The sequence below is a fragment of the Oryzias latipes genome, chromosome 24 (genome assembly GCF_053564925.1).
Source record: "Oryzias latipes strain Hd-rR chromosome 24, Olatipes_Hd-rR_3.1".
Taxonomy (NCBI): Eukaryota; Metazoa; Chordata; class Actinopteri; order Beloniformes; family Adrianichthyidae; genus Oryzias; species Oryzias latipes.
Window position 1 is genome coordinate 10,254,306 of NC_136260.1, and position 26,103 is coordinate 10,280,408.

General features: G+C 39.4%; 3 protein-coding genes across 7 annotated transcripts in view; 1 reads left to right on the forward strand and 2 right to left on the reverse strand.

Moving 5' to 3' along the window:
* Positions 1–1,914: 1,914 nt before the first annotated feature.
* On the forward strand, positions 1,915–9,519 carry gnpat2 (glyceronephosphate O-acyltransferase 2). Of its 2 annotated transcripts, none has more exons than XR_013653948.1 (16): positions 1,915–2,071; positions 2,867–3,070; positions 3,146–3,322; positions 3,734–3,863; positions 3,955–4,082; positions 4,156–4,231; positions 4,510–4,661; positions 5,574–5,704; positions 5,849–6,090; positions 6,502–6,759; positions 6,840–6,919; positions 7,025–7,165; positions 7,406–8,338; positions 8,423–8,516; positions 8,596–8,657; positions 8,746–9,300. XR_013653948.1 is itself a non-coding variant. In XM_004083838.4 (16 exons), the coding sequence occupies exons 1-16, from the start codon at positions 2,060–2,062 to the stop codon at positions 8,796–8,798; spliced, it is 2,040 nt and encodes a 679-aa protein (XP_004083886.2). In that variant the 5' UTR covers positions 1,915–2,059; the 3' UTR covers positions 8,799–9,519. The 2 variants fall into 2 exon arrangements, 1 of the variants encoding a protein (XP_004083886.2); XM_004083838.4 differs by having other exon boundaries at positions 8,239–8,338; positions 8,746–9,519.
* Positions 9,520–9,726: 207 nt separating this feature from the next.
* On the reverse strand, positions 9,727–11,083 carry LOC144990020 (uncharacterized). The gene is made up of 2 exons (XM_078942413.1): positions 10,904–11,083; positions 9,727–10,485 (listed from the first exon to the last, which is right to left on the reverse strand). Exons 1-2 carry the CDS (start codon positions 10,965–10,967, stop codon positions 9,968–9,970), a joined length of 582 nt encoding a protein of 193 aa, XP_078798539.1. The 5' UTR covers positions 10,968–11,083; the 3' UTR covers positions 9,727–9,967.
* Positions 11,084–12,411: 1,328 nt separating this feature from the next.
* The window catches only part of itsn2a (intersectin 2a), a 38,077-nt gene continuing 24,385 nt past the window's right edge, over positions 12,412–26,103 (reverse strand). For all 4 annotated transcript variants that reach the window (XM_020714501.3, XM_011491810.4, XM_020714499.3 and 1 more), the window contains 21 exons: positions 24,646–25,120; positions 24,271–24,434; positions 24,120–24,180; positions 22,608–22,831; positions 22,490–22,530; positions 22,246–22,412; positions 22,097–22,130; positions 21,898–22,019; positions 21,684–21,780; positions 20,392–20,583; positions 17,754–17,875; positions 17,565–17,671; positions 16,775–16,958; positions 16,591–16,689; positions 16,327–16,494; positions 16,026–16,238; positions 14,204–14,325; positions 14,040–14,122; positions 13,635–13,718; positions 13,372–13,545; positions 12,412–13,182 (listed from right to left, as the gene is read on the reverse strand). In XM_020714501.3, coding sequence (XP_020570160.1) covers positions 13,031–13,182; positions 13,372–13,545; positions 13,635–13,718; positions 14,040–14,122; positions 14,204–14,325; positions 16,026–16,238; positions 16,327–16,494; positions 16,591–16,689; positions 16,775–16,958; positions 17,565–17,671; positions 17,754–17,875; positions 20,392–20,583; positions 21,684–21,780; positions 21,898–22,019; positions 22,097–22,130; positions 22,246–22,412; positions 22,490–22,530; positions 22,608–22,831; positions 24,120–24,180; positions 24,271–24,434; positions 24,646–25,120 — 3,085 coding nt within the window. In that variant the 3' untranslated portion in view covers positions 12,412–13,030. The remainder of the gene's footprint in view (positions 13,183–13,371; positions 13,546–13,634; positions 13,719–14,039; positions 14,123–14,203; positions 14,326–16,025; positions 16,239–16,326; positions 16,495–16,590; positions 16,690–16,774; positions 16,959–17,564; positions 17,672–17,753; positions 17,876–20,391; positions 20,584–21,683; positions 21,781–21,897; positions 22,020–22,096; positions 22,131–22,245; positions 22,413–22,489; positions 22,531–22,607; positions 22,832–24,119; positions 24,181–24,270; positions 24,435–24,645; positions 25,121–26,103) is intronic.

Here is a 26,103-nt window from a genome sequence, read left to right on the forward strand (position 1 = left end):
TGAATGTATAAACTTTAACATTTTATAAAACCTCTCAAAACTGCATGGTCCCAAATTGTTCATAATTAAACAAACAAATATGACCTTGTTCAATCAACCAATAAATCTTGGCCCAACTGTGCGGTTTTGGTTATAAATTTTCGGGTAAATGGCTTTGGGGGGGGGGTAGGCATCATTTGGGCGGTTTTAGGGTTGGTTCGGTGGGGTGTTTATGTCTTTTATTTTGAAAAATGAACGGAGTCCAGTTAGTCCAGTAGGGGAAAACAGCTGTGTATTATTGATTCTCCTGATCCCATTATTTTATATATACCGATGTATTCTGTATTTTCACAGCACACTTAAAAGTCTTAAATTTTCTCCAAAACGTACAGTGCACCCTATGGTGCGGTGCGGCTAGGGTGTTGTTGCATGACTTCTGTAAAGAGGACATAGGAGAGGACAGCATGAGAAAGGTAAGGAGGTAAGTGAGGACGTGAAAGAAGACAACCCCCTAAATAGTACAAAATTGCAGGTATGTGCATTAAGCTGAACAACATCGTTTTGGAAACCCTGAAAATGCTGCAAATAGACATGCTTATGAAGCACAGTCTAAACTGAATGCCATCAGCTACGCGGAGGAACATGGGAATCCAGCAGCTGCCAGAGAATTCAAGATGAATAAAACCATGGTTCGCCAGTGAATGGCAATGGCACTTCAAGGCGTGCAAGACCTTCGCTTCAAGAAAGCTCCTCCATGGTGTGGTCCACACGATCCCGCTCAATTGCTCTTAAACTAGCAAAAACTAAGTCGTTGATGTTTGCATCTTCTACAGCAGACAGATTGTTTGTCTCTATCTAACCAGCTAATGTCAGCATGCTGATCATGGCGGATGTCGCTGAAATATGTTATCTTTCTAACAAACTGCAAAGCGGGTATCTAGGCATAAGAAATCAGCCAATGTGCGTTTAGATCCCACCCACTTTTACTGATTGACAGAGAGACTTATTCTGCAGAAAAAGCTCTTTGTGAAATAAATACTTCATTCTGAAAAACAGCACTGGGAAACAAAAACAGAGCTACTTGGGAAAATATGGATTTTGAAATCCGAGTTTGTGAAAAAAGTCATAGAATTATAATGATATGATAGCGAACTGGGGCTTAGCCCCGCCTTCAGCCATTGGGGAAGTGGGAAATCATGGGTGAAAACAATGAGTGAGAGGGCTGGAAGCAGAAGTGACCTCCATGCTGTTTGGTTGCTTATGTGTGTTCGTATAAACGGGCGTTGATGATAAAAAGGAGATTTTCCTTCTCCACCTGCTTCTTCCTCTCTGAGGCTGTCCGGGGTCGTGTGGTGAATGGGACAGAGACAGCTCTCCAATGCAGCCAGTTAAGCAGCAGCCCAACTATAGTGACGTACTAGCTGGGTCGTTACAATATTAAACATGATTAAAAATGAATAGTTTAAATTGCTGTTTTAAAATAATGAACAGGTGTTTAAAGCAATATGAAATTTATTTAATAAGAGAATTACTCCTTTTGAAATCCGTGTGAAGATTTTTTTTATTTTTTTTTACAATTTTATATATATATATATATATATATATATATATATATATATATATATATATATATATATATATGTATATATATATATATGTATATATATATATATATATATATATATAGGTTAATTTTGTGATTGCACAAGGTCATTTATTTTTTAATTATGAACAATTTGGGACCCCATAGCAAACTCTGTCAACGTAGACAAAAAAATTTAATAAATAAATAAGTAGACATGTAAATAAATAAATAAATAAATAAATAAGTTGACATGTGTTTAATGACCATATACTGTCCGTTAAATTGGACTTTTGGCCCACAGAAAATCCTGCATTTCAGTGCCAAAGTTCCTCAAGAGCGAATAGCTGCATAGCTTGGGGGAGGAGTTACCGAAACGGAGCGAGCTGATTGGTCTGGCGTGCTGGATCCTGCGTAGAGGTCCAACGCGACAAGGAAAGGAATAAAAGCGAAAGTTGGAGAAGATTGGCAACAAAGTTTGAAAGGATCTCGTAAACAATGACTAATATGGTAAGACGTTCAGTTTATTCTGAAACCCTTTCCTGCTCGTGTTTAACTCTTGTTGCCTCCTTGTTTGACGCTGTCATTACCCTTTAAAACGTAACGGTGTCATAAAGTCACCTAGTAATATATTTGCTTCAAAACTAGCTCAACTTTTGATTTTCTTTTCTTTCTTTCTTTTTCTGTAGAAAACAGGTGAGTGCCCCATTTCTGAGCCCCGTACAGCACTTAAAGCTGCAGAAACTTTGACCTACTTTTCTGCGCTTCTCAGTACTCACTTGTTGCTTAATGGGCGCTATTAAGGTCATAGTACAATTTTAAACCTCCACTATTCAGTTTACCAGTAGATAACGTAGAACAAGATTTTTATTTTATTCTATGACAGATAAAGCTTGTCCTAGTTTAATGTCTGTAATATTTTGAAATATAAATACATTTAAAAAGTTTTTTAATTGTCTTTTAAATGAAGAATGAAATTATAATATTGCACAAAAGCTTAGTAAAAGTAAAGAGTCATTCATTTCAAAGCAAATTTTTTGATTTGAAATTGGTGAAATGATGCACCAACTTTGTTTTTGCATTTATAATGTAAAATAACACAGTGTTCTTACTTTTTTACCCCAGATCTTTAAAGCAATAAATCTTTTCTGGTGTATAAATAAACACTTTTCACTCGTATTTTCAGTTTCCAAAGTGATCTATCCTATGTTTTTGGCTCCATGCACACATTCTGAGTCTTTCAGTTTCACTTTAAAAAGCCAAACTCAAAAACTTTTTTTTTAAGGCACATTTCCTATTTTTCAGCATAGAGATTTCACCAAAGTCGGGCTTAACGATGATGAAGAGGAGCTACTGGATATCCTGGAGGAGAGAAGGCGCAGCAGTGATCTCAGCTTTGCCTTCAGGACCTTCAGCCCCCAGCCGTACAAAGCAGCCCCGCCTTGCTCCACCGTGGAGCTCAATCGAGTTGTGTCGGAGTCCCAGTTTCTGCGCTATGTGACCAAAGAAGTGAGACCTACTGAAAATGTAGGAAAGGCTTCCTGACTGAAACATTACCAGAAATGAATCTCACATTTTCTCCAGGTTGCCGTGGAGAAGCAATTATCTGTGGAAGAAGTGCAGCAAGAGGCTCGGGGCATTTTGGGGGAAATGTCTCAGAACCTGCAGCTGGGGTTTATCAGGCTGATGGCTTACATCTTTAACAAAGTGTTTAAGAGACTCTACAGCGCCATCTTTGTCAACATGGAGGGACTCAACAGGGTATATGATCCAATTAAAGACCCACTCAGTTCATCTTTTAAAATATTTTTAAAGCGTTCCCATGGCTCTTTTAATTATGATTATGCCATTTTCAGCCAAAAAAGAAAACCTGTGTCATTTTTCTTGGATGTAGTTTCTGCAGAGTGGCAGGAGTTCATTAGAAATTTACCTCTGAGTAGTAGGCGGAACTGCTGGTGTGGAGTTACCCCGCCCCAACTTCCCATCATTAATTTATTTACACTTTCTTCTGCTAGTTTACAGCTCTTCACACCCCCAACCTAACATTAATAACCAATAACACAATTTTCATCGGAGTGGGTCTTTAATCTCATGTTTGCTTGTTCATCATTTGAGTTTAATTACTTTTTTGCTGCATTTTTAATTTTTTTTGTACATTTTCTGTGGGTTAAGCTTCATCACGCGACTCAGGAGAATCCTGTGATCCTGATGCCCAATCACAGAAGCTACATGGACTTCTTGGTTATCTCCTACATCTTATTCATCCATGACATCCCCATCCCTGTTATCGCTGCAGGAATCCGCAAGTATCTTTGAATTAGAGCACAGCAGAGTCGTCAGAAAGGTCAAAGCAAGGACTCTCATTTCCCGTCTCCTCCTTCTCCACGGTGAAGCTCTTGCAGGGATGAAGATTGTAGGAGAGATTCTGCGACGTTCAGGGGCGTTCTTTATCCGACGTGCCATCGGCTCTGACAAACTCTACTGGGCGGTGCTGTCGGAATATGTCAGAACCCTTGTCAGGGTATGGAACATAGAGATCCTGGCAGGTTCTGTTTCAGGAGAAAACACTAACCGGTTCCTGTATTTTTGTATAGAAAGGATTTGCTCCTCTAGAGTTTTTCGTAGAAGGTTTCAGAAGTCGCACACTGAAGTCTCTTTCACCAAAGCTTGGTGAGCTCTCATCGTTTTTTCCCCTCATAAATGTATGACATACTATATCTCCTTGTTTGTATTTTTCATGCATTCCCATAATTACTCACCAGGGGGCAGCATAGAAACAGCATTTAATATGTCAAAACAAATGTGAATTTCTTCATTCATCAAACAAATCTGGCCTCACTAGTCTGATTTTTTATCTGTTTACCTGACCAATAATTTTCTCACACAGCAGTAGAAGTTCTAGGCGCTGCTGTGTCCATCTCCTCCACAGTATCTGTATTTGTCTGCAGGGATGATGCACATGGTGCTGGAGCCCTTCTTTAAAGGAGAGGTGTTTGACATCACATTACTGCCCATCAGTATTAGCTATGACCGCGTGTTGGAAGAGTCGCTGCTGGCACACGAGTTACTGGGTGTCCCCAAGCCCAAGGAAAGCACCATGGTACGTTCTGCTTATTTTATGGGCTTTAAACAATGTTCTTCTACAGCCTGATTTCTCCAACATTAGTCATAGGGCCAATAATTAAAAACCAGTTGTAAACAGATTTTAATTATTTTTTTGTCAAAATCCTAAAACCTTCCTTGTTTTCTCTGATATAGTTTCTGCAGAGCAGCGGTAATTCGTTAGAAATTCGCCTCTGAATTGTAGGCAGGACCGTTGGCATGCAGTAAGCCCTGCCCCCACTTCCCATCACCCATCTGTTTACGCGCTCTCCTGTTAACTTACGGCAACTCCAACCCACCACAATCTACCGACAGAAATGCTGAGCAATATTGGGGCAATCCATCCGTACAGTTTTGATCCAGATTCCAGCTCGGATGGGGAAAACAAAGACGTACATGAATCTATTTGTCTGCAAGTGGATGCATCAGAATGGAGCTGAGCAGGGAGCTTGTGGCCTGCCGATTGCAGCTTTACTTCACAACTACAGGATTTTTTTTTAAACTTTTTTCTTTTCTTTTCTTTGCCGGCTCCTGATTCGCCATGATTTGGATAAAGAAACACTCAGAAATGCAATTTTTCTCTTAAGATTCTATTTTTATGTCGTCCATAATGCCACAAGAACATGTTAAAAACACCAGACACAATTTAAATCCTTAAGATTTGTCCACAGCTTGGCAGGAATATGCAATAAAACATACAACCAGCTCATTTTAGGGTTTATTTTATTGTGGCGAGCTCCATAAAAATAGAAAACATTAGATAAAAACTAAATTCATTAATAAAAATCTCCAAATATACTACATTATTTCTGTAAGGAGTAATTGTTGTTTTGACTGCAGTTAATGGGAAGAGTCGTGGCTCGTAAATGGGATGTTTTCAGTGCTGAACAAACTCTCTTTCTCCCTGCAGGGTTTGCTGAAGGCCAGCAGAGTTCTCAGTGAGAAATACGGCAGCATGCATGTCAACTTTGGCCGTCCTCTGTCTGTGCGGCAGCTCTGTGAGGGGAGGATAAATCGCTACCAGTACAACCTCACACCAAGGTAAAGTACAGAAAAAACTAAAACAGAGTGCTTTTGTAAAGATCTGCAATACTAGATTTACTCAAAGATGGAGGTTAATATTCTTTCAATCAATATATTTTTAACGTTACTAAAGCAAGGTGTCTCAAATGTTTTTTTCCACAGAGATCTCCCAGAAAAGTCCACCGCAGAAGCCCAGGCCTGTGCGAGCTGGCTAGCCCATCTGGTGGTTCGGAAACAGGAAGAGGGCTCTCAAATCAGCCCCTGGTCTCTGATGTGTGGCCTGTTGCTGCAGGTTCCCACTCGAGTTCTGACAGAAGAGGGTTTGCCGTGGCATCAGCTTACAGAAAAGACACTCTGGCTCAGGAAGCTGGCGCTGGACTTTGGGGCTCGACTCAACTGGCCTGGTGTGTAATTTTATGAATCCATCATCAAGATTGTCTTTCTAAAGATGGTTGTTTCATTAAGCTGCTTTTTCAGATATCTTGGATGACCAGTAGGTGGCGCCTTCTAAGAGATTCAGACAGAGTAAATGTAAAGCTGTGTCTCGAGTGCTTTTCTGTCAGTCAAAATGTTACTGTCACACCTCGAGTAAGTAGGAAGACCTTTGACCTGGTCTGGGATAGATCAGACAGATTAGAGGAATGTGAGCTGGCACAAGTGATCACATTCACTTAGGAGATGTTCGGTGGATTAATGCACTCTAAGTTACTTATCCTAAGAAGACTCCAGCAGAAATGTCTGACTTTACCAGTTTCTAATGGAAATGAAAAAAATCCTGTCCATCAGTAGAAATAAGTAAGAGAAAGGTTTTGCAGATGGAGTCCCGGACTCAGATGTGATGTCATCCAGCGCCGAGCTCCATCGCAGCATTGTTCAGCGTAAAGCGGGCTGCGTCTTCCTGGTTCAGGAGGACGAGCCCAGCAGGAAATATCCAGGCAGCCCAGAGGAAGGCATGATGCGGACGGCCGCTGCAGCGCTGATGCTGGCGTCCTATAGGAATCAATGCTTGCATGTGTTTGTGCGTCCAGCACTGGTTGCTACGGCGATACACATTACCAAATGCACACAAAGAGGTTAGAGCTCGCCACAATTTGTTAGCAAATTGGAGAATTTTCTGATTTGGCTTCAATTGATTCTGAGATTTTGTTTACAGATGAGCTCTTCGCCTTCTTCTCCTTCCTGCAGGATGTTTTTTCCCATGAATTCATCTTCATCCCTGGCGAGTCGTTACAGGTAACCCCTTCAGTTAATGTTAGAGAGTCGAAACAACACCTGATAAAGTTCCTAACAACTGTGCTTTGCTGCTTCATTCTTTTTGATTTGCATTTCGTTTATTAGGACTTTGAGGAAGCCTGCAGTCTCTTGAAGAAATGTGGCGCAGTCCACATCAGCCAACAGGAAGTGACTGTTGCACAGGGAGGGATGGAGGTGCTGTCTTTTCTGCAGGAGCTGCTTAAACCTTTCATCGACTCTTACCAGGTCTTTTATCTTTTGTTTGTGATTTCTGTTTTATGAGTCATCAATTGTGTGGCTTAAAAAATTTTCCCAGCATCCATGTCTGAAAATTTAGTTCCCCAAAAAGGAAAAATACTGCTAAACTTTATGGGTTTATTGTATTATTCAATGTTTTTGACCTGATTTTTTGTTATTCTTGTAAATTCAGTTAGAATTTAACTGAAGAAATGGTTAAGAATCTTTTTTTTTTTTTTTACTTTTCAGAAAAAACCTCAACAAAAGCTTTTCCTACTTTTAAATTCAAACCTTTTCATCTCCCAGCATTTTAAAAAACACAATTTCAACCTTTCTTTCTTTCTTTATAGTCTCTTTGTATCAAACAAAACACACATCACCAAAAAATCTACCACTCAATTCCAAACAGATGTATTAGGAATGAAAAAAAAAAGAATGTTAGGTTGTGCTAAAAGGAAATGTAACACTATATATCCAATTCCTTAATATTTTATACACATTTCTAAGACACTTATTTCATTAGCATGATCCATACTTTCCTTAGAAAGCCGTTATATAGAACTTGGTTCATGTTTTCTGCCTTGTAAAGAGGCAGTAGAAGGGCTTCCATAAAATATCGAAAAAACACTTGGCAAGAAAAGTTTAGCTTATTTTCTAAACTTAATGGTGAACTTTATAATCGTATTTTTTTAATGGCTTTTTGTTCCATTGAAAGAATACAAAAAAGGTTAAAAATGATCTCTTTATAATAAAGTTATAACATCTCAAGAATGTGTGAATCAAATTTGAGAGAGTGGGTGGTTTTATTTTTCCAGCCATGTCAATATTGACATGCTAACAATTCACTCAACGTATTATAATTGGTAATATCTATCTCATAAAAAGGATTTAGCAAAAAAATCAAACATCTGAATTCCCAAATTTTCTGTCAATTCTCAGATGCAGCAGGGTTAAGGTCTATGTACCCTATTAGATCAATATACTCACTGCACTGTCAGCTCTTCTCTAGTCCTCGTAGTGTATTGTTTAATTCAACATGCAATAAAAAAGTAAGACTTTTTAATCAGGGGTTTCATGTTCAGCTGGTGTTCGGGTACCTGTGCGAGGCTGAGAGTGTTATCCTCAAAGAAAAAGAGTTTCTTCCTGCTGTGAGAGGCCTGGCTGCAAAACTCCTCCTCTCAGGTAAAACGTGTTTCCATGCTTGTCTGACCTTTAGTCTCAGCAACTAAACTGCTTGTTTTATCACCGAATTTCTGCTTTTGGCAGCTGAGCTCCACACGTATGAAGCCCTTTCGTCAGACTTACAGAAGAATGTTTTATCTGCTTTGCGGAGGCTGGAGGCTTTGACCAAGTTATCATCGTAAGTAAAAAACAGAATTTGTCTTTTGTTTTTGGTCACCTTAGTTCATTAAACAGTTTGAATCTTTGTTTCACATTAGGTCCGTGAGCAATGAATTCAAAGTGAACAAATCAGCAGTGAAAAGAATTACTGACATGCTCTGTAAGTTTGTGTACAAAATAAAAAAGACAACATGTGTTTAGTGTTGTCTGTGTCAATAAAGTATTTTTTTCTTTTTCTCCCACTGTAGCCGGGAAAATCCCTCCATGGAATACTCAGGCTTTACCAGACGCAAGACTTTAGTCTAATTTGGAACAAATCCGCCGTCGGCGTGAGCGTACGGCCACCTCTTCATCCATTCATCTCCTCACTCTGTTGTCGCTGCATGCCATGCTGCACTCTGCAGAACAAGTACTGTGTTGTAAGGTTCAGAGGTCAGGATAAATCTGACTACCACTCGCTTCTCAGCCATCACAATTTTAACAGAACTTAAGTGGGAAATATAAAATTCGAGCACGCATCTGGCTGTTCAGGGGTTCGAATCCCAAACTTGACCGTCATCTAACCCCATATTTCCTTAAATTGTAAAATCCTTGCGGCTTGTGGCTTTGGATAAAAGCATCTGTGAAAAATGTAGTGTTGCCAAATCAGTTCATTTTGTCATTCAAATAGGAATAAACGGAAAAAAGTTGTATGATCCTTTTAAGATGTGAAACCAGTAAGAAAATAAAAACAAAATACAGATGAGATAAATAAAAATGTTTGGGGGAAAAAGCTGGCTTCATAAAAAAGTTAAATTTAAATGTAACAAATACTTTTTTTATGGCAAACTACTTGATATTTAATTTCATCTGAAAATGCTTGTCTTCTACTTGAAGACATTTGTTTACATACTAATTTCCAAAATAAAAGTATGTTTTAATCAATTGGACTTGAAAAAAATTAGAAATGTATTAATTTTAGCATCTTGATAAATAATCACAATAATCTGTATCATTTGTTAAATAAAAAACCTTTCAATTTTTCCTATTGTTTCACAGTTATATTCATTTTTTACTCTGCATATTACCTATAATGTTAAAGTTTAATTTTGTTAATATTTAACATTTTCTGATGGTTTTGTGAATGAATGCATTTTAAACTTTCCTTTTATTAGTTCTCTTAGAGAAATATGATCGTATTTGACTTTAAATCATGTTTAATGAGTCAATAATCCTTAAGCATTACCAGATTTGTTTCAGACTTTTATTTGAATTTCTTCTACAGTTTCATAAATGTAAAATCTGTGTAACAAAATGCACCATATGTTTTGTTTTTCTTTTGCCTTTTATTTCTTCGGTTCATTGGGTTCTTTTTTTTTTTCCAACATCAAGAGTTCAGCCTTCGGTCAGAAACCAGCCAACTGTACCTTTAACCTGTGAGTAGAAGAAGGCCTCTTATGTGCCAGTTGACCAGAGGAACATGAACGCAGCTTATCTGTACACAGGCGGCACGTCGACTTTGATTCTCAGAGCGCTGACGGGGTCTTGACAGAACACAGAGATATACTCCAGCACTTTGGAGTTCAGCTTTTTCTCACTCTCTTTGGCTCGGAGCCGCTCTTTGTCCCATCGCTCCTTCTCGCCGTTCATCTGGGAGAACAGGTTGACCTGGATGGTGCGCAGTGTGGCTGCCAGGATGTAAAACCCGCCCTGCAGGAAGTGGCAGAACGCGGCACCCACACTGAGGCCGGCCCCCATCAAGTTGGGCACCGTTTCGCACACCACGCACACGGCCTCCAGGAAGTGCAGCGTCCCTTTCTTGGCAAGGGGTTGACCCTGGTGGATGTAGCCATGGGGGGATGGGCCCTGCTGGGCATGGTTGAGCAGGTATCTGGCGCAGTCGGTGAGGTGGGTGGCAGCACGGCGCAGCGGGAGCAGGGCCAGGTACAAGTGACAAGCGGCTTTGGTGAGAGCATGGAAGAGCAGCCGCAGCTCAAGCACGGCATTGCCTGGAGATAAGACAGTAACCGGGTCAGCTGGAGTCTTATTTAACTCCCTGACTAATGTCACAAACCATTACAAACAGCCCCTGGATTAAAGTCCCTCCTCCGCTTTACTAGGGGGCATCTGAGAAGAGGACCAAGCGTCTTTCCTTTTTTTAGTCTGTTTTGCAAAAAGAACCAGGAGATCCTAGTAGATGTTTTCAACTGGGATTTGTTCCCCAATTAAAAAATTGATTTTATGGTTAAAAATGTGGCTTCAGATCATTTTGCACGCAATTCTGTTTTTTCTCTAAATCTTTTACCCAACATATTGTTTTCATGATCATCAACCTAGTTTTTTTAAGGAAGAAGCCTGTTTTTAAAGAGCATAAATTCAACACTGAATAATAAAGCGGGGAAAAAAATTATGAATATTTGATCTTACCATCTATGAAGCAGAAAATCCAAAGCAGGGCAATGCATGCTGCCAACCAAGTCCACCAATCCATGTAGCCTCCCCCCCGTTCCGTCCTGGACTCTCCAACGAAAGGAAAGAAAGGTGTGAAAAGTCAAGTTATGACCTGGACAAGCCTCGCCCACCTTCCTGCTGTTAATACCCAAACATCATGTTCTCTCTCTCTCCTCAAAGTGTCCAGGCAGACGCCTATAGCGCTCTTCAGCCTCCTGCAGGAGCATTAAGAGCATGGAGGCAGCAACCAGATGGCTCTGCAGGTCACCAGGTTCTTTTTATTTATTTGTGTAGGGAAAAAAATTGTTTTATTTTATTTGCTAAAATTCAAAATTTTAAAGATTTCTTTTACTGTGACGGGAAGGTAAAGCAATAAAACTCATTATTTTTAGGGGGAGTTTGAAGATTGTGTTGAATTTGTAACAAATATGCCTCCCTTTATTCCGTTGCCATGACAACAGTATTGTAAAACAAAGTTGTGCACACACCGCATTTTAGATAATTTAGAATCAAGCTTGCTTTTTTTCTTCACCAAGGTAAGTTAACATTTTCCATGGTGACTTCTATTGTACAGTGAGTCTATCTATGGTACTGAACCTGCAATCTTCTGATCAGAGGTTGACCGCTCTACCTCTGCACCACAGCTGGCCCAAAATCTCTGGTATATTTTTAGATTGATATGAAGAATTATTTTTGTTACATTTTTATTACCTGTGGAGCAAGTCCTTCATAATTTATGGTAGATTTTAAGAAACAGTTTGCAGTATAATATCATTTATTTAATTATATTCTTTATATTACTGTAACTACAGTCTTCTTCACCACCAAGGAATAACAGGCAGTGTGAGGATATTGTGTTCATGACTTTTGATTTTTGTCTGTTGCGGTTAACTTCTTTATCATGCACAATGGTTTATCACATGGTTCCATATTAGCTTAATACTGACTTAAGATTTAGCGAACAGATGAAAATGCATGGAAACAGTTGAAATAAAAGCACCAAATTTAAGTTGTATTGTTTTTTTTTCCATTTAAGTGTTTGGAATTAAAGTTGCAGCCTTTTCTTTAAATCTGGTATTTTTATTTCATTTAAAATGTTGCTATTGATTCATTTTGAAATGCATGTGTGTATATTTTTCTTTTGCTCCAGTAACTAATGACAAACATGAAACTATGCATCTAACATTTGTCCAAAAAAAAGTTAGTCTCTTGTCAGTTTCCCTGTGGGGATGAGTTCTATTCCCATTCTTAAGTGACGTGTTTCAGGACTCCCCGACGATTGACCCCCAAAAGAACAGACACAGTTTGTCTTATTTAAGTTTAAAAAAAGAAAGTTTAAGACCAGAAAACACAAAAGCATCTTTTTTTTAGTATGTGCCATTAAAACAGCAATTAAAAACATCCAGTTCCTGACCAGAGCATTGCCTCAAACAGAACTAGTTCTGTCCCAGCTCCCTCAGTCAGATACAGGTATTACACTCGCATTTATTTAGGAAACAAAGTTAATTTATTTCATTATTTTTTTATTTGTTATGAAACCTTGTGGTTACACCACAAAGTCAATGTGCAAAGTTTACAGACATTCCGACACATTTTCCTTCATTAGCTGTATAGCAAAATCTTTACATCTCTTCCTTTTTCACACACATCTCAAGCTTTAAAGTAAAAGAAATCCAGTGATGAAGTGGAACATTTTAGCAGTCTTCTTAGCATAATATCTGGCCTGAGGTCCAAAAAAAAAAAAAAAAAAAAAAAATTCGAATTCAAAAATCCCTAAAATTTTTATGTCATATTGTGCAAGAGATTGCATAGGCACGTCTTACATTTTTATTTCATAAAAGATTTGCACAGTGATAGCAGTTTGCATAAACAAGCAACATAAAATCTTTAGGTACTCTGATGTACTAAAGCCTAAAATGTCATCAAAAGGTCCAACAGTGTTAAAAAGACAACATGATGCTAACGCCACCATGCTTTAAGGTCTGAAATGTAGTTTTTTGAGTTCATCTGACGATTCCCTGCGTCTGAAACAGTGACTGATGTGCTTATAGATGTTGGACTGCCATTGTTTTGAACTAAGATTGGTGTGAACAGCAACGTTGCTCATCTGCTTGGCTCGTAAAGCTGCAGGTCAAGTTTGACCCACACTTCTCCTGTGGGGACTTCGTGCAGCAGCAGGCGGCGGTTTGCTGCTCCTTTGGTCTCCATGTCTTTCTTTATGGTTGCCACGGGAACCTCAGTGCGACCTAGAAAATCTGAAAAGGAAAGGTTTTTAATTCCACAGTGATACTAATATGAATAAATTCTCAGAATAAAAACTGCTTAAAAATATTAAATAACTTAATTAAAGCATTTTGGGACCAGTGTTGATGCCTGGATTTTGTTTATAAATATATATATATATATATATAAAGCATTAAATACTGTGTTTGTGTGGCACGAACCGTCTGGAGAGAACTGATCTTTTTCAAACACAGTGATACACAGGACATCCTGGTAGAGGTCGTTGATGAAAAACTGGCAGCTGAAGTTCCACTTTGGGTTCGGGGTATCACTGGCCGGACGGGATGTGTAGCACTGAGCCCCCATCGTCAGCTCACAGTAGGGATTACTCTTGCCTGAGGAAAAGAAGAATGTTTTTTTGCTATTGTCCAAAAAAAGCTAAATTAGTTAATTATCTAAAAAAGACAAAGGTGTGTTTTCTCACCATTTGGTTTACAAGCTTTGAGCTCCTGAGCTTCAATGATGGTGACCAGCAGTCGACCGATTCCACTCGTCTTCAGGGAGCGGGCTGCAGATAAACAGAGGTTTGAAACCCACTGAAAACTTCAAAATATGCCAAATTTAAATATATTTGGGAGTGTTCAAATGTTCTTTCAGTCAAATTATATTAAAAAAAAGACATTTTATAAAACACAGTATTTTACAAGCAACTTCAAATATATTTAAAAATTGCAGGTTTAGAAATAGAAAGGGCATTTAAAAAATAACTAAATAAAACTCCCATTAAAAAAAGTATGTGCAACCCTTTAAAGTGTTTTTTCAGGTAAACTTTGCAACTTTACCCCTTCTTCCTAATGGAGTTGAGTATTTGTGGAAAGTTTGGGCTCACCTTGGTATGCTTTCTCTCTCTTTTTCTTTTCTGTCTCTATAAAATGTTCAGATGCTGCTTTTATTTTCTGCACCCACGTTGCCCTGCAGAAAAAGATCAAAAGAAAAACCCCTTTTACAGGTTGCAGCAACCCGGGGATAGTGCATCTGTGCGTGTGTGCATACCTCTCACTCAGAGTTTCGGTTTTGAGCGTGTAGACGCGATCGATGTGCGAGACGTGGAAGACCGGCTCGTCGCTGGATGGATCCGGAGGCATTTTCACTAGAACTTCGTTCAGAAACAATGGCTGAAGAGAAAAAAAAGCTCGTTCTTAAAGAAATACTGAAACTTTTGCACTAAGAACTCTCTCAGTCCCTCTGAGCATATACAGCGGGGAAAATAAGTATTGAACACATCAACAAACAAAAAACATATTTCTAATCGAGCTATTGACATGAAATTTTCACCAGATGTCGGCATCAACCCAAGTAATGCACACATAGAAAGAAATCCAAACATTTATGTGCATGAATGAAGTTATGTGTAATAAAGTGAAATGGCACAGGGAATAAGTATTGAACACGCTTACTGAAATTTATTTAATACTTAATGCAAAAACCTTTGTTGGTGATTACAGCCTCAAGACGCCTCCTGTATGGAGAAACCAGTCGAATACATTGCTCAGGTGTGATTTTGGCCCATTCATCCACACAAACTGCCTTCAAATCTTCAAGGTTCCGGGGGTCTCTTCTGTGAACCCGGATCTTCAGTTCTTTCCAAAGATTTTCAATTGGATTCAAGTCTGGTGATTGACTGGGCCACTCTAGCAGCTTTATTTTCTTTTTCTTCAACCAGTTGAGTGTTACCTTGGCTGTGTGCTTGGGATCGTTGTCTTGCTGAAAGATCCACCCTCTTTTCATCTTCAGCAGATGACAGCAGATTCTGATCAAGAATGTCTCGATACTTTTCTCCAGTCATTATTCCTTCAATGATATGAAGTCGACCAGTATCACATGCTGAAAAACAGCCCCACGCCATGATGCTCCCACCTCCAAACTTGACTGTTGGTATGGTGTTTTGGGGGTGATGTGCGGTGCCATTTTTCCTCCAAACATGTGTCTTATGACATCCGAAGAGTTCAATTTTGGTCTCATCTGACCAGAGTATCTTCTTCCAGAATGTCATGGGTTTATCCAAATGTTGTGTCGCAAACTCCAAACGAGCTTCAACATGCTTCTTCTTCAAAAATGGAGTCTTGCGTGGTGTGCGTGCATGGAGGCCATGGCGGTTGAGTGCATTACTTATTGTTTTCTTTGAAACAACGGTACCTGCTGATTCCAGGTCTTTCTGAAGCTCTCCACGAGTGGTCCTGGGCTGTTGGAGAACCCTTCTGATGATTGTTCTGACTCTTCTGTCTGAAATCTTGCGAGGAGCACCTGGCCGTGGCAGGTTTATGGTAATGCCGTGTTCTTTCCACTTCCGGATGATGGCCCCAATGGTACTCACTGGAACTTTCAGAAGTTTAGAAATGCGCCTGTAACCAATGCCTTCAGTGTGTTTTGCAACAATAAGGTTGCGTAGGTATTTGGACAGCTCTTTGCTTTTACCCATCATGCAATGCTTCTTGTCCAACACCTTGCTGGTGAGAAACCTTTTTAAAAGGCATCAATCAGGACTATACCAGCTGATATTACTTTGCACTAATATGGGGCAGGTTGACCTTTTGAATACGGACAAACTCCAGCTGCTTTCTTGGCTTGCCAGACCTTTTTACCCCTCCTTTTCTTCATGTGTTCAATACTTATTCCCTGTGCCATTTCACTTTATTACACATAACTTCATTTATGGACATAAATGTTTGGATTTCTTTCAATGTGTGCATTACTTGGGTTGATGCCGACATCTGGTTAAAATTTCGTCTCAATAGCTCGATTAGAAATATGTTTTTTGAGAGAAATGTTGACGTGTTCAATACTTATTTTCCCCACTGTATGTCTGTGACCATACCGTTTTGTACATCTTGAGCTGAGCACTGGTTTTGGGGCTGAACAATTTGTCCGATCCCGAGAAAGAGAAATGTTTGGTACTGTGGGTGAGGAGGAGGAAGTCGTTGAAGAGGAAAGCCCAAAGCTCTCGGGTGCCTTTTGTTTTGTAAAGTCGACCGCTGTGGAGCAGCTTGCGTGGCCCCAGGCAGTTAGTTAAAGAGTTAAAGACCAAATTCTGGAAGAAAGATTTTGACAAAATATTACTCGACTGAGGTTTAAGCTGAAATAGCTGATTTGCATCTGACATCTCAGGGTTGGTCTACCTCAATAGGCCCTTCACACTGGATGTGGCTCTGCATCCACTCCAGTCGGTCCGAGTTCTCCTTCTCTCTGACCCCCTCGTTCACCTGAAAGCACAGCTCCTCAGCCCGCTCCAGAGCTTCCCGCAGGGGTCCGTGGTCTGCGTGGCTTTCTGGGGTGTTCTCCAAGATCTGACCCAAATTTAAAGGCAGTTGGCAAAGAGACGCAGCCCAATGAATAGAAAGGCATTCTAAATAACGATGAGATATCTGACCTGTTTTGCTTACATTTTTTATCAGCAGAGGGTAGCGAGTGATTCGTTGCATGGGCTTGAGGAGGAAGCTGGACAGTGGCATTCCTTTGCAGCGGTAGTTAGTGGCTATCTTCTGCTCAGAGGACAGAAAATTAGATTTATAACTTTGCATAGAAACATTTCTATGTGAGGATGAAGTTGGCCCATACGACTCTCACTCGTAGGAAGTCTTTGAAGTCAGGCTGGTTGTTGGTTTTGCTTTGAAGCAGTGCAGCAGCATTGAGTTGGCCGGAGCAGAAGCAGATGTAAGGATGCATCTGCGCGAGCTCCGACGCCAGCACGTCTCCTATCAGCTGAATGGGCATGTTCTCCCCTCCGGTCTTTTTGCGTGCCCGCAAGGCTCTGATGTTCAAAAGTAAGCAATCACAAGCAGGAAAATTTATTACATAAATCCCTTTGTATTGATTTATCTTGAATGCATAGGAAAATTGTGATTTTTGGGACGATGGGGCTTAATGATCTAAAATAATTTGCAGGGAAGATGGGAACTTAATGATAGTTGTTAAATTGCCTGAATTTATGTTTACTTTCTGAGACCAGAGGTCAGCAAATATGAAACAATAATGAAGTGCAACCACTTTATTTTCAATATTTTAGCAGAAAAAGATCAATTGATAGAAATGCTGTACTTATTAAATTATGGCCTCCCCCCTGTAATCCTTCCACTAGTTTAAATGTAAATATAAAAAATTTATTTGTGTAATATTTCAGACTTAAATTCAAAAAGTGAAAGACCTTAAACACAGAAAAAAGTTTAAAGATTAAATTTAAGTGTCAATTTTTAACATTACTGATAATTATATTTTAAACCTATAAAAACAACAGTGAAAAAATACATTTTTATTGATATCAAGTTGTACTTTAATGCACCTATGTCTGCAACTTATTTCCAGTTAGACCGTTATTGTTAAAAAAAACAAAAGGGTATTTTGAAAATATTTGACCTACTTGAGAAATTTATGGTTGCACATAATAAGCTTCCTCCAGTTAACAAAGATGGTGGCCATCTCTGCTTCCGTCAAGCGCCCAGACTCAGACATGGGCTTGTGGAACACCTGAGCGTGCAGAAACGGGTCACGTCAGAGCTTCATGCGCCAGAAAAATGGGAATCACCAAAAAGCAACGATTGGTTTGCACCTCCAAAACCAGTTCCAGATCCTCCACGTAGGTTTCCTCTGTCTGAATGAGCTCATGAATGTAACCCTGCCGCTTCCTCTCTTGAGGGGTCATGGTGTCCAGAGTCATCAGGTCTGCACACCCTGTGGTTCACACATGTAGGCATGCAGCATGTGTGCAAGGCAAATATGACCAAAACAGTTGCTGTTTTTAAATAATTACACTAAAAAACACTCCCATTTGTTTGAAAAACTCATTTTATTATCAGTTCTGTGATGTTTATTTACACAGTGAGGCACATTGTCGTTGCAGTGCATGGACCATGCGGTGCCAGCTACAATGCTAGCAAGGATGTCGCATTAAAGAAACAAAAAGCACCGTTCATGTTGGAGCGCCCCTCCAAATGATTGCATAGGTGTTAAATAAATCTGATGACAGACAGAAAAAGCTGTTGAAGACGCAGCTGGTGGTTCCAGTTCTGTGGTTTAGAACGCGGCTAATATAAAAGTTTGTAGCACATAGCATTTCCCCCCTGGAGTCTACTATTTATGTCTGCTTTTATTTTTCCTTTTTTGTGCTGGTGATATATCACACATCAGTACAGGGTGGATCTAAACGTCAACTACTTGCAGGCATTATTTAAAGGACAAGTGCATCAAAAATGAGGCATAAAATCACAATCAAATGAAATAAGCAGCCGAGTCTTTACATTGGTCCATTTTTAGCAAGGCGTTATGTTGTTAGTGCAAAAATGATTCACCCATCTAAATGAGTACTATCATTCTAATTTACAGCCTTTATAGAAAACTAAATGACTTCAATTCACAATAAATTCCATATTATATCATAAAGCTTTCATGTTTTCTCTCTTTTTGTAAAAGATAAGGCCAAAATAATCCATAACCAATATTTTTGATTATTTTGTTTGCTTTTTTCTGACTAAAAATGACGCAGACAATTAAAAAATAACATTAGGGATAGACACAGTATGCACCATAACTATCTAAATATATCTATGTATCCAGTTTGTTTATGCTTTTTCCTTCATTTAGTGTCTGTTAAAGGGCAAAACCTTTAATTTAATAAGAATTGTCCAAAATGCAAAACGTCTTCATCTTTTAATAGCTATCAATTATTATTATTTTTGTATTTTTAGACTAAATTTGTGTTGAGTATGAAAAGCTTCATTGACATCCATCCTGAACATCCAAATTGATGGCATTAAGGGAAGAGAGCCAGAAACGTGGCAAAGAAAAAACAATGTAACGTTCAGCTCATGTATTATCTCTTACTTTTTGACCTCAGCTCCCATAATCTGCTCAGGATTCTTTTACCATCTAAAGAAGAATTTAGAGAATAGATGAAATAAATGCAGGTCCTGATCATTTTTAAAGGAAGAAACTTTTTTATCTTAGCATGTTTGCCAAGAATATCAGAATATTGACGTAGAAGATGCTTTATTTTGGAATTATCTTATTTTAGTTTGAGAGAAATAAAAAAGTTTTGCCAATACTTTTAATCATTTCTGAATAAACTTTTGTATACTTTTGTATATAATTTGTTAATATTCCATCATCTCCATGAACATATTTTGCTGTTTGCTTGTGTTAGCTTCTGTTCCTTAAACATACAGATAAAACTTTAGTTTGGCACTCCCTTATTTTCAAATTAAAAGTTCCAAACCTTCTAAGAGTTATGTCTAGCTGCCTCCGCTGGCCTGGAATAATTAGTTAAAGACACATTGAGGAAAGAGTAGAGATAGCGAAGAGGATCAGTGAGCAATAAATGTTCAATGTGGTAAAAAAAATGGAAGTTGAGAGGAAAAAGAAGCCAGAGGAGAAAAAAAAGAGGTGAGGAGCACAGAAGACCACAATCTTAAACAAGTGGGGTGAAAAGCGCAGAACTGGGCTGCTCTTGGTGGCACCGGGGCTTCCTGCCTTGACAGGGGTATTTGCTTAAACACATGGGGGGAGACAGAGGAGGAGGAGGAGGAGGAAGAGGAGCAGAGAAAGCCAGCACTACTGTCCTACAGAAAGAGAGAAAATGGATGGAGGAGAGGGAAAGGGGAAGTGAGTGAGATGTGGGAGAGACAGCATACATTAATATAGCTTTAATATTAATGCTGGACTCTAACATGCATTAATTATGCATTTTTGGAAATGTAAATGTTAGACCTAATGATACCAGCATGGTGGTAATGTCTTACTTTTTAGTAATGAAACACAGATGGTGTGTGTTTGTGTGTGCTGGTGTCTGTTCAAAACCCATTTATTAGGATAAAATGTTGCCACTTTATTCTAACTAAAGGTTGGCTGTGAGCGACAAAACAAGAAATGAAGTCAAACATGTATTTTTTTTACACTGCTTTAAGATATTTAGTGATTCTTCCAATCCTAATCCTAAACATTTTTTCACATTATGCCTTTAATTAATCCTAACTTTTCAGTTTGGTTTGTATGACTGTTTCCATTTCATGTCAAATATGGAAGTCTTTTAGTGCTTGGTAGTTTAAACACATGTGAATCCAATCCTGTAGAGTTGTCTACACATTAGGGGCAAAAGGTGGTTTCCACAGTCATTCCAGCTGCCTGTATGAATTATTAATCTGAGTGTTCCTGAAAAGAACAAACAAACATAAAAATTCCCATGCTGTACTTACATTGCTGGCTGGGGTCCGATTCTGTCGTCATCTTGATGTAGTTGGTGGGGAGAAGGCCGGTGACCCCGTTGACCTCTCCTTTCCACCAGTCAGGGTTGGTCTTGTCGAGGATGTTGATCAGCTGACCCTTGGAAAAGCTCAGCTCGTCCTGATTGGCGGCGGTATAGTCGTACATTGCAATAACTTGGCAAACTGAGTGATCGGAGAAGACACACAGTTTAGTTTGACACTTTTCTTACTTGTGCTACAGAAAAATGGTAAAATGCTAATAACATTTTTATACCTTAAGCTTAATTTAATCAGAGGAAATCTCATTATTGTGTTTTGTAAGGGCAACCTGACAGAGCATGCAACATTTTATGGATGGATATGAAATATAAATGTAATAATAATAGAAAAAAAACAGTTTATTTATTCGTCTACATAAATGAATGTAAATATTAACTTAATATATAAAATATGCACCACAGTAGAAAATTCAGTCATTATTTGGCAGAGGGGAAGGGGGGCGGGGTTATGTTCTTATCAGTTTTCAGCTTCAATTGTTCAACGCTTTTTGTACAAACTTTGTAAAACAAAAATGCTTTTTCAAGAGTAGAAAATAAAAGAAATAAATTAGAAGTATAAGAAATAAAGCAGCTAATTTAAATTAAGAAAATGATAGTTTGGAAAACAATATACTGCAGGTTAAGGCGGCAAAGAAAGAACATGAAATCCATTATAAAAACATAAAATGTTTACCCCCCCCCCCCAAAAAAATAGACTACAAGCCAATAAAAAATAAAATGAAGGCATTAAAAAGATTAATGTAAACAACTAAATACACTTGACTGCAAATACACTAGAACAAAATATCTATCAATGTTTAAATTGTAAGTTTTTCCACTTATTCTAAGAAACCAAAGACTCTCATTTCTGGTAATGCCTAAAATCTGTTTTATTTTGTAAAAAAAAAAAAAAAAGAATTTCAACCTTTGTTAATAAAATTTATACTTTGAGTCATTTGTTTGATTCGTTCATTTTAATTCATAAATTGTTACAAAAATAAATAAAAGAAAATAATGTTATGACCTTGACATTATCCTTAATTCTTCATTCGTAATCATAAATAGACATATTTGCACTTATACATACAATAAACACACGAAACATTAAATCCATTAAATGTGATTGTTTTAACTAGTTTGTACTTTTAAATTTCATATAAAAGAGGCATTTTGTACTTGCTAAAAGTAGAAAAATATTAAAGTCAATCCAAAACAAGAAAAAAACGTAGTGATCCGATTTGTCACCTGGCAGAGGAGAAGGGGATGACTTGGTGCTGGAGGGCCCCAGCAGCTTAACATGGGAGGAGTGAAACCATCCTCTCTGTGGCTTCTTCCCACGAGCCTGCAGGAAATTTAAAAAAAAAAGCAACAGAGTTTATTGATTTGCAACACACTGAGAGATACAGACTTTTTTTTTAATGCTTAAGAGTTGACATTAATTTCTACTGAATTTCCTCACCTGCAGTTCCCCAAGCCACCAGCCGGTGGAGTTCTTTGCACAGATGACAATCAGTTGTCCTGGAGATAAAAGAAGCTGATGTGGTGCTGGGGCCTCAGCGGTGACGACAGACTGTGCGATTTCTGTTGACCAGACAGAATATAAATCAGAAATCAACAGCAAGAAAACTCTGCTGTAGATGCCGTGTTGTTTTTCTTACCAGGTTTTTTGGCAGAAGCCCCAAGCCTTGATGCCTAAATGTGTGAATTGATAGTAGCAAAAAAGAAACAGTTGTGAAACAGGCTTTTATTTTGCAAACTGCGTGGAGATATCTTTGATGTTCTTACTCTAACAGTTTGCGTGTCTCACCTCCGGCTCAATTGGGCGGACGTAGTTGGAGGGAAACACTCCTGTCTTGTCCCCGATGCATCCTCGCCACCACTCCCCCTCTCTGTCCGTCACCATGACAACATCTCCCTCGGCAAATGTTAGGTCCCCTGCCTCTGGGCTCTCATATGTGTACAAGGCCACATATTCTGGTTCGGATGGACACAAATCAGACTAAATTGTGATGTCGGGAATTCTTACTACAACGCAAATTTCTGTAACTGACCTTCCAGCTGAGCGGAGTCGGATGAGTCAGTTCCATCCGCCCTGTCATCGCAGCAACACATGTTGAATAAATCCAAGTTATAATTTAGCACCACAGAGAAAGAGCTGCGTCATCATACTCTCCACTGCCGTCCATCTCCAGAGTGACGTAACTTCTGGGGAACCATCCCTGCGTGCCGTTGAGCTGCCCCAGCCACCACTCATCCCTCTGCTGCAGCACAGTGATGATGTCATCCTGCGAGAGGCTCAACAGCACTCCGCCCACCTCAGGTGGGGAGTCTGGGTGACCACCTGAGGTGGCTGACCACGAAGAGATGGCCCTGGCGAGCAGAGTGACCGAACACTGGAGAGCAAAGCGCAGGCATCAGTCAGCAGGTAACTTTCTCAGCATTTGACTGAGGACAGACCCACTAACACAAACGACGGTCGGGTGGACTTCAGCAAACGGCAGAGTGTGACCCACAGAGAAGCTGAGAGAGGATGAGTCCCAACAGGGAGAAGCTAAAAATACATACGCGTGCTGCGGCAAAAGATGTGCGTGCACGTTTGTGGCACCAGCAGCTGGTCTGACACATCGAGACCCACTTACAGTGTAAGGCCAAGATGAGCCACCATGATTAAAATGGCGTTTTTGGTGTTATTAACATGTTCTTGTGTAATTTTTCTGATGATAGAGGACAGATATGAAGACAGTTAGGCTTAAATTGCACTTTTAAGTATTCCTTTATTCAAATTGAGATGCTCTAGTGTTTGTTTTGTTTTTGTCCTCTCTGACCTAAAAGTGTCTAAACAAGTCTTTTCTGTTGGACATTGCTTCCTCCTTCTGGATGTTTTCCCTTATTAATAGGGCATAAAGAAAATACACTTAAACCATGGCTACGTGTATGAATGATTTGGACTATTTGAGTTTCTACGACCTTTAAACATTTGACTTTTTGATTTGCTGTGATGCACATCTTTCACTGCCACTTGGTTGTGTTGTATTTGAAGCGATGCTTTAAAGTCCCAGTCCAATCATCTATTTTCAAAGGCGTTTTCCACTGGTCTTTTGTTGTGAATACGAATATGCCTTTGTAGCCAAAATAAAAAACACCTGTAATTTTCTAGGACACAGTTTCTGCAGAGCATCAGTACATTTGAAATTTACCCCTGAGTTGTGGGTTGGACTGTTGGCAAAGAGCAACCCCGCCCCCCTTCCCCTCCCCATTCTTGAGAGCGCAGAGCAAGGAGCTTGTGTCCCGCTCGGCGTATTTTCTACGTCACAAATACCATCTTTTACAAACAGCATTCTTTCATCTGCTCCTGATTCACAACGATTTGAACAAAGAAATGCATCTCTTAATGCATCTCTTAATATATGTTCTCAATCATCAGAAAAATGCCACAAGCCCATGTAAAAAAAAACAACACAATTTTTTATCAGAGTGAGTATTTAATCAAAATCAGAGTAAAAAATTGTGAGAAAAAATTATTAATATCAGCAAAGAACATTGTATTCTGGAATGTTTCTTGCAGTTTAATGTGAAAAAAGACTTTCTTCCATGACATTTACCTTAAATCTGAAGATTAAAGAGATGATAACAGAAAGATGGAATGCTTTAACTACATCTGGCATATTAAGATCGTCTCACCTGTGAAGGATCTGAATTTACAAGAGCAGTGTTATTGTCTGCTTTCTCCACAGCTGGATCTCTGCAATACAAGTGGGACCAGCTTTAAGAGACAGCACTGGACACAACTTTCAAGGAAAATATCCAAAACTGCTTAACTTTGGCCTCATACTTTGTGTTTGGTTGAAGACAGGATTTCTTTCCAGCAGCAGGAGCAGCAGCTTCGGAGGTGAGGAAGGTGGGACATTTCTCTGCGTAACTCTGGGGGAACCAGCCCCTCTTTCCACAGTACGTCCCACACAACCAGCCAGGCTCGCCCACAGTGAGCTCATTCACCTGCCACAACAGACAGAAATATGCAACAAGGTGAGATTAGAAGAAAAAACATTTTGCATAACAAACAATAATCCATCCATAAAATAAGTGGTAGCAATTAGTCATCCAGTTAGTTTATTAAAGGAAATATTTTCATGTAAGAATATTTTTCGCTGATATTAAGCTGCAGATTATTAATGATATTTAAAAATTATAGAAGCTTTTTTCTTACCTGGATGAGGCAGTTTGCATCTATACTAAGCTCATCTGCGTTGCGGGCAACAAATGAATACAAAGCTTTGTATGTTGTCAGCTGTCCTCCTCTTTCCAGTTCCTTCTTCTTCATCACCTCCAACTCCTTCAGTTTCCTCCCTTCTTCCTCTTCTCTCTTCTTCCGCTCCTCCTCTTCCCTTCTCTGCCTCTCCTCCACCTCCTTTCTCCTCCTTTCCTCTTCCTGTTCTCTTTTCTGCCTCTCCTCCTCCTCCTCTCTCCTTCTTCTTTCCTCTTCCCTCCTCTGTTGCTCCTCTTCCTGTGCTTTCTCCTGGGCAGCCCGGAGGCGAGCTTGTGCTTCTCTCTCCTCTTCCTCTCTCTGCCTAGCCCACTGCTCCTTCAGGAGCCTCCTCTGCCGTTCCTCCTCTTCTTCTCTCTCCTTTTTTTCTTTTTCTCTCTGCTCCTGCTCTCTCCTCTCCTGCTCCAGCTTCTTCTGTCTGTAGAAAAAAACAAAAACAACACTTTAAAAGACTTCACGGGATGTTTTTTCTTTTACCAAATATCTTGTAAATTTTAACATCTACAAGGAATTTGAATCTAAAACCCCTAGATCAGAGCTTTCTTATTTTATTATTTTGCATCAGTTCAAGACTTTTTTTTAAAAAAAACGTCAGAAATTTCACTGGATTTTCACTAACTCGTAGACTAAACAGGTCAAAATACGCTTGGTTGTCAGACTGTAGTCCAGCAGCAGTCTCTAGTCCAGAGTTTGTAATATTTGTGCCAGACATCAGTGTGACCACAATGGCTGCAACTCTTCCTTACACTAAACTTAGTAGAAAGCTGCATTTTATATAAAAGTGCTTCCTATATTATGAAGGGTTTTAACATGCATCATTTAACATGAGTCTGTTGAAAAAACATCTGCAGACTCTGTGTCACATCTGTCTGCATGGACCCACTCCAATCATCTTTTGATCTATTTTTAAATCGTTCCCATTGGTCTTTTAATTATGATTATGTTGTTTATAGCCAGAACCCCCCCCCCCCCCCCCCCCCCCCCCCGGTCATTTTCGAGGGCTGTATCTGCAGAGCTGCAGGAGTTTATCAGAAATTAATCTCCGAGCTGTGGGTGGGAGGAACCCTAGCCCCACACAAATTGTCCTGCTAGCCTACAGCCCCTCACAACCCCAACCTAACACTAGGGGTGCAACAAAAATGGCGAGCAATATTGGAACTATCCAGCCGTACATTTTTGTCCTGATCCCAGCTCAGATGAAGAAAACAAAGACGTACATTTGTCTACAAGTGGTTGCATCAGAATGGAGCGGAGCAGGGAGACTGTAGGGAGACCTGGTGTATTTTCAAATGGCATTTTATTTGTCTGCTCATGATTCACAGCAATGAAATATTGAATTTTAAGCTTAATTCTTTAATATATGTCCTCTATCATCAGCAAAATGCAACCAGAACATGTTCA

What these genes read in the sequence shown, in the direction of transcription:
- gnpat2 (XM_004083838.4), top strand. An exon ending in ACATGGAGGGACTCAACAGG is followed by an intron (nt 3,323 to 3,733) that starts GTATATGATCCA and finishes CTGTGGGTTAAG; the next exon opens with CTTCATCACGCGACTCAGGA. An exon ending in GGCTCGACTCAACTGGCCTG is followed by an intron (nt 6,091 to 6,501) that starts GTGTGTAATTTT and finishes AAGGTTTTGCAG; the next exon opens with ATGGAGTCCCGGACTCAGAT.
- LOC144990020 (XM_078942413.1), bottom strand. Translation starts at nt 10,967, where the DNA reads ATGGATTGGTGGACTTGGTTGGCAGCATGCATTGCCCTGCTTTGGATT. An exon ending in GATTTTCTGCTTCATAGATG is followed by an intron (nt 10,486 to 10,903) that starts GTAAGATCAAAT and finishes TCTTATCTCCAG; the next exon opens with GCAATGCCGTGCTTGAGCTG.